At 45.7% G+C, this 7249-nt stretch overlaps 2 protein-coding genes across 3 annotated transcripts in view; both read right to left on the bottom strand.

Moving 5' to 3' along the window:
- LOC119353090 overlaps positions 1-959 on the bottom strand; it is a 5351-nt gene extending 4392 nt beyond the window's left edge. Inside the window, exon 1 of the mRNA XM_037619670.1 lies at positions 748-959. Within this exon, the coding sequence (XP_037475567.1) occupies positions 748-850 (103 nt within the window). The 5' untranslated portion in view covers positions 851-959. The remainder of the gene's footprint in view (positions 1-747) is intronic.
- Positions 960-3819: 2860 nt separating this feature from the next.
- Positions 3820-7048, bottom strand: LOC119358851. Of its 2 annotated transcripts, none has more exons than XM_037625256.1 (4): positions 6807-7048; positions 5853-5943; positions 5503-5770; positions 3820-4151 (listed from the first exon to the last, which is right to left on the bottom strand). In XM_037625256.1, exons 2-4 carry the CDS (start codon positions 5934-5936, stop codon positions 4015-4017), a joined length of 489 nt encoding a protein of 162 aa, XP_037481153.1. In that variant the 5' UTR covers positions 5937-5943; positions 6807-7048; the 3' UTR covers positions 3820-4014. The 2 variants fall into 2 exon arrangements, with proteins under 2 accessions (XP_037481153.1, XP_037481154.1); XM_037625257.1 differs by lacking the exon at positions 3820-4151 and adding an exon at positions 4242-4787 and having other exon boundaries at positions 5505-5770.
- Positions 7049-7249: the final 201 nt, after the last annotated feature.

Below are 7249 nucleotides of genomic sequence, written 5' to 3'. Positions count from 1 at the left end.
AACTAGTGAGTACAGTAAAATGTACCTGTCAGATGTTAAACAATTGTTTAAGCCGACATATTTGTTTGTTTATTGCTGATTAGAGTATGGAATCCCTATTGTCAACGAAGCTTCATGGTGCTCCGTGAACATGTGGGCGCATCACTAGGATACTAGTATACATTTCTTGGCACAGTTTTTGACCTTGAGAATGGCGCCATGTTCCGGGAAATACGGCCTGTTTCGCGTGATCTGGCGGGACTGGGAATAATTTACTAACTGGCGAGCGGCGACCAGGAAAAGAATCCAAAGCACATCGCCATGAATTCGCGCGAAGATGTCGTGGGCAGGACAATTTGACTACAGGAGAAGTGATTCGATGGTGCCTCCGAAAAGACAAGGGCACGAATCTGTCTGTCTTTCTTTCTCTTGTCCCCTCACGGATGGATGAAGGCCCTGGAACCAGAACTCTCTGTGCTCATGGGGAACGCATTGCTTGGAGGAGAGGATGGGGTAAGGAGCAAAACGGGAAGAGGAAAAGCGAAACTTGTTAGGCCAGGAGCTAATGCCGATGGCCGGTCACAAGAACCCCAAGCTGCCGCTCCAAAAGCGGGCAAGGCAAAGGAAAGGTAAGGAAAAATGAAATCTCTGGAAGGGACCGGCTCGGCATTGGAGCGCCCATGAGCGAATCCAAGATAGGGATTCGGAGATAAAATGAGGCGAAAATGAGCAGAGGAGGGAGAAGAAGGGTGCAGGGGGGAGGCGTACCGGCGGCGAGATGGGGCGGGGCATTGTGGCTGGGGCTGTGGTGGCGGCGGCGGCGGTGGGAGTGGAGGCCGTCCGTGCCTCCGCCGCGGCGGAGTCCCCCCATCTCGGCGGGCGGGGCAGGGTAGGGGGGATGGGCCGGGGATCTTTTGGACAAGACGGGGGAGGTGAGCAGTGAGTGAGCACGGGCAGGAGGCTGAGCGAGGAAACTCTGCTCCTCGTCTCTCTCACTCTCTTTCTCTGTTGAGCCCGTGGCCCTGGCCTGTAGGGAAGAGGTAGGGGGGGACTGCGCTTTTGTCAGTCAAGCCCTCGTGCTTTGTCTTCCATCGCCAGTTGGTCCTCCAGGAGCCTTGTAAATAAATGGGAGTAAACTGCACATGGCACCAGAGGGGTAGAACGTGTAGGGTCAGCCTCAATTTGCGGTTGATGAACTATGTTCTCATGTGTTTATTTCTATATATATAATATGCTGTTCAAAAATTAGGCACAAAAGTAGGCAAAAATAGGTGGGGCAAGCAAGATCATGGTTTCATTACTCCCAAGTCCTCAGGACTCCCCAAGTGGCTAAATTTCGTGTTTTGACCCTTTTTTGATACCTATTTAAGATCTGACCCTAGTTTGAAATTTTTTTCGAGATCTGACCCTTTTGCTACCGTCAGGGTCCATGGTGGTAGGGTATAACTGCCTACCGCCAAGGTCCCTGGCGGTAGGGTTGCATGCCTATCGCAAAATTTTGCTAAGTATTGAACACAGTGTGTGCTCGTGCCTACCGTCGAGCACCTTGGAGGTAGGGTTGTACATGCTACCGCCATTCTATTTGGCGGTAGGGATGTTTCCTACCGCCAAGGTCCCTGGCAGTAGGCTGTTACACCCTACCGCCATGGACCCTGGCGGTAGCAAAAGGGTCAGATCTCGATTTTTTTTCAAACTAGGGTCAGATCTCAAATAGATATCAGAAAATGGTCAAAACACGAAATTTAGCCTCCCCAAGTCCTCACTTACTCTCCGACCTCTCTCGCGAGTTTTCCTCGCTCTCTGGCAACTAGTATAGGGTTTGGCTTTTGGTGAGAGATCAATGAGGTCTTTCTGAAAAAAAAGGCAAAATATTTGCGGACATCCATACACCATCCATGTATGATGTGCAACCCCAACAAGTTTCGGCTCCTAATTCAGTCTACACTTAGAGAACCGAAGAAGACAGAATCGCATATGAATAGTGTCAAATACTATTCACCCAAAGACGACATTGTTCTCCGTCGAATTTGTCTCTTTTGAATCTCTAAAATGTAGGTCGAGTTTTAGCTGATTTCTTTTGGAACCATAGACATACACCCTAGGTATATTGTCAAATTATTTCAGAATTTTTTGGATTGTGCAAATAAGAATCTTTTGGTAGTTTAGTTTGATCCTTCGATTTCACCTAAAAGGCAAATTCTATTTTAGTCTCCCCCAAACCCAGTGACGGATCTAGCATGACAATGAAGGATAGGCCCAAAACATCAAGTTTCTAAGCCTAATTAGCATGTACTCCCTCAGATAGTGTCAAAAAACGTGTTATATTTTGATACGGAGGGAGTACATTGTAATTGTGGCATGTAAAGCACCTCAATATAATCGTCAAGTGGTATGCTTAGCTGAAATGGGATTTTTAGAGGGCAGGCTTAAGCCTATAGAAGCCCCCCTAGTAGAATCCCCACTCCTATGGGTTGTAGAAAACATAGGAATGGAAAAAAAAACATAGGATTAAGATGTCATGTACTATGAGTTCCTATAATATATCAAAATCCAGAAAATTCTAAAGGAACAAAAAGTGTTAAGAGATTTCATAAGATTCCATAAGAATTCATCATAGTGTTAAGAGATTCCAGGAGAAAACATGAGAATTTCAGAGGATTGATGTGGGAGAGTAGAGAGAGAGAGAGAGAGTGACGGAGTGCAGGTGCATTGGACTTCTTAAGGAGGAAAAAGATAGTGTCAAGAGATTTCATAAGATTCCTATTGAATTAGGGGAAAATGAACATATTCCATAGTAATCTTATCACCCAAGTCCTATGATCCAAAGGGCTCCCATAAGAAACTATGGATTGAAATCCTTGAATCAAAAGAGAGGCGCCACACGCTGCTCTACCCGGCAATGGCGGAGCTACACACGAACAAAACAATGCCATGGACCGCCCAGCCCTAGACCAATGTACAAAGGAGTGAAGGTAAATTTGAACTAAAATTCGGGATCCCCTATAGCCTAATCCGTTTGGCCCGCCCAACATTTTTAACCCGGTGTTGTTTGCAATGCTCTCTTCCAAAATGACCCATATTCCGCTTTGTTCCCCCATCATCGCCACCCATAACCGGCAATGATCGACCCACTTGTATACTCCACGTAGAAAGAAGAGGCAAAAGAGCCACGGCAGCATCATGAGACGGCAGCATATTCATTGCTGCAAACGTGGCCCCATGAAAAAGTTCAAAGAAAGATTCAATGTTTGTTTGCATCCAGATTCATTGATTGCTTTGGTTTTTGGTTTTTGTTTCCGCGGCGTGCACGTACGTTAATGCTCGGCTGCGCTGCACGGACGATCTGGACCGTTGGGGTTTGGTACAGCTAACTAACATCAGCGGGCGAGCAAGCGAACGGAGACGTCAACGTATGGGATCACATGCGCCCTCGGCTCTCTCTCTCTGTCGTCATGTGATGCATGCCGGCCATCGCCGTCCCTTTCTCATGCTTAGCCTTAAGGACTTAATTAAGGAAATGCATTTGCGTTAAGTCAGAGAGGTGGGTTGGATCTGATCAGCTAATCCGCCGCACCGACACCGGCGAGGCCCACCCGCCAGATGCAGACGTCTGCCTCGCTAGAAAAACATTTTCCATCCTTTTTTATCCATTTTGATGACAAGTATTTTCGGACGGAGGGAGTAATTCCCATCCTCCCAGAAAAACAAAAGAAGACGACGACTTGGCATCAGTCGCATTTAACGACAAAGAAAAGATGCTACTCACAGTATGCACCAGATGCATGATGCAGACAGAAGAAGAAGAAGAAGAAGAATGGCACAGGCTCTCAAGAAGCTACAGCCAGGCATCATCATCATCATCATCATCGCAAACTTCATCAGTTAGTTACTTACAGAAAACAGCGGATCATGGCTTGGCTACCAGAGATACAGCAAAAAGTGCTGTGCTGGGCTCCTCCCCCTCCCCCTCACACCAAAAGGCCAAGATATCTCATGCCCTTCGCACCATTGAAGGTTGCCAACCTCATTGCCGCTCTATATACAGTGCATGCATATGCCTCCTACAGGTGCAAAGGGCAATATCTGCCAACCGCATTGCTCTCCATGTCCAGGCACATTCATCCTTAGTGCCTCCCCATCTTTCTCAACTTGTCCTTCATATCTATACCTACCTGCGCATGGAAACCGTCGTTTGAATTTCAGATTCACCACAGCCCACAGATAAACATGTCATCGAAGAGAAAAAAAGACCTTTCCCGCCCACCGTATAAGCATGTCCTCACTTAAGAAGGGTACACAATTTTAGAGAGAGAAAAAAAACCTTTCCCGGCATACATACTGTTACAACTTCATATGGATGAAGATAACAGGGTGCAGGAACAGGTTCAGGCTCAGGACTCAGGTTTGCCAACACACCACACCTAGTGATGATAGATAACAAGGGTTAAATGCCGATCGACTACACTTCTCTCATTCGTAGCAGCAATCAAATCTCACAGCAAGGCAAAACCAAACCGGGACACGGGTAAAAAAGCATTGGGACTGTTAATAAACACGGTTGGTGAACCCGGCGGGAGCTTCATCTCAGGAGACATTCGAGTTGTCTAGGACTGGGAACGGCAGACATGATTCATTCACCTCTTGCGCCATGCGCCTACTACTTAGGTTTATCTGCAAGGCTGATGAGGGATCTCACGATGCCCAGGCTGATCTTGTCCGCGAGGGCGCCTTTCTCGGAGATCGCAAACGATTTCTCCTTGACAAAGCTTTGCAGCTTCTTGGTCTCGTAGTCTAGATGCTCTTGATCCGCATTGTTTGGATATCACAATCATCAGCACAATCTCAACAAGCTAGACAAGCATATATATAGTTGTGATTCCACAATTTTGGTGTTGCTAAATGTGCATACCGCACATGGCTCCGCCACGCCACGAGCTTGAACCAGCTCGTGCGTCGTCGGGTGTGCTTCCATTCGGGCACACAAGCATATATATAGTTGATGGAGGGTTCAAACAGAAAGAGATCCAATTTTGAACGTTGAAGTGGAAACGGTCCTACAACAAGATATTCTTGAAAACAAAAATCCCCAAAAGTTTAGCAAAAACAGTGACAATCAAGACCATGAACATCAGAGACATAATTTTTGAAGATAATTCACGCATTTGGCTAAATAAGCTTTTGCAAAATACCATGTTAACAGTTTGCGTTCAGAAGAGGTTGCAGATAAAATGCAAGCTTAGAACAGAGCAGACAGCGACTCCAATCACTACTTCACGTGCCGATGGTATCGAAAGCCCACATCCTTGAGCTCAACAATGACTTTTGGTGAATACAACAAAATACAATAGCTAATTTAAACCTCATAGTGGATTAACAACACATGGGAATAAATTTTGAAAGCATGATCCACCTGAATATTGAAATCGATGGCAGAGTTGTTGGTGCAAACCTATATCAAATCTACTTCAGTAGTAAATTGAAATAAATCAGATTGCATGGATCAAGATCCAAGAAGGTAAATACCTTTATCCAGAACAGTGTGCGCTACATGAAATGGAACACGAGCCAAAATATCTGAGCCTGGAAACATTAGCCAGGTATGTTCTTTGGGGTCGTGATTCCCGCAAGTTGAGCATATCTCCTTCACTAGCTGTTTGGCGGAAGTTCCTTCCATCTCTTTCATTACGATCTCAAATGGAGATGGGACACTGGTTTTAGTTGTCTTGGCTTTTTTCCGGAGGGCCGTTAGGGCCTCCCTGTTAGCATTCCTCATCCTATCGTTCTCCACTAGCTGATCATACACAGAACAGATCAAAACAAATCAATACTGAGACTTCTATCATGAATAGCAAAAGCCAGTAGCACCGACAGACCTGATGCCTTGCCAGAAGAAGTTGCTCCGCGTCTGTTTCTATGTCAATCAGAGTCCCTTGAAGCTGCTTCATGTTGGGATCCATGTTAAAACTGCAAAACAATGTCAATTGTTTTTCATTATTATACACAAATACTTATAAAAATACTTATAAAAATACATGTACCATACAATAACAAGATACCCACAAAATCTTCGAGGGTTTTGATTTCAAGGGTGATCCAAGTTATTTGACAGAAGCAACAAAATGCAAACACTAAACACACAAAAATAGGAGACTATGTCTCTCATAAATAGCTCTAATTACCCAGACTGCAGTTCATATTCTCCTATTTAAACGTTTAGTGTCAGTTCATACTATCAATCCACTGACTGCAGGGTGAATTAGTATATCTTACCAAGGAAATCTTGCAAAGCTGGTTGATAAATGAAATCATTAAATATCTAAGAGAATTAGATACAATTATAAAAAAAAGGGAATACAATTATCAATGTTAACAATGGATCATAAAGAAGTTGAAGCAATCATCAATGTTGCAATGAGCCATAACGAAGTTTAGGCATATATGTGGCTCAGAATAGAGTAGAGCAAAAAGCATTTACATAAGAAAGAAAAGTGAACTAGTCTCTACAGCATACTAGCAAAATGGCACTAGAAAATTGGATAATCATGTACATACAACAACACGGGTACAAGCACAACATACTAAAAAATATATCTTTGTTACTGAACAATACTAGTCAGGTCAAAGAAAAAATAGGACAGCCTTCTCATCTCTCACCATATGCACAAAGGGTCGGGCTGGATCTATGTTCATCAGGATACGTGCCAATATAACCAAATTAACAAATTATACATGCGGACTATGTGTGGGGCATGATGCAACTTTGACAACGAATTGAACTGTAACACGTAGAGGATGGAGAGGAACACAGCGCTCGGCTCAACGTCAACCTGGAACCAGTTGGCGTTGGCGACCGCGTCCACCTGACGGCGCAGGGGACTGGGGCGTCGGGGCGTGGGGGACGGTCGAATGCGGCGTCAGGGGGTAGGGAGGAGCAGGCGGCGGAGCAGAGCGGGGGCAGGCGCAGGCGGAGCAGCTGGCGGGGGAAGGGAAGGCGGCTAGCCGGTGCTTCCCATGGAGGGAGGAGGGGGGCGGAGGAACTGCCCGCGGCGGCGGCGACGGCGGGAGTGGGTCGAGACAATCCTAGCGCGGCGAGTCGGGTGGAAGCGTTCTGTTTTTCCATTCGACTTTGCCTCGTTTCGTTAATAAAGAAGAGAAGAATTGCCCGGTTAATTGTAGAAAATCGAAAAAAAAACACTACATCCCACGACAACACAGGCTTAACCTGGCTATCCACACAAGACCCACACATGCCGCCGTGAGAGAAGCACCG

This window comes from Triticum dicoccoides, chromosome 2A (assembly GCF_002162155.2).
Source record: "Triticum dicoccoides isolate Atlit2015 ecotype Zavitan chromosome 2A, WEW_v2.0, whole genome shotgun sequence".
In the NCBI taxonomy this organism is placed as follows: Eukaryota; Viridiplantae; Streptophyta; class Magnoliopsida; order Poales; family Poaceae; genus Triticum; species Triticum dicoccoides.
The sequence above is the reverse complement of the archived record's forward strand: the minus strand, read 5'-3'. Positions and strand labels throughout refer to the sequence as shown.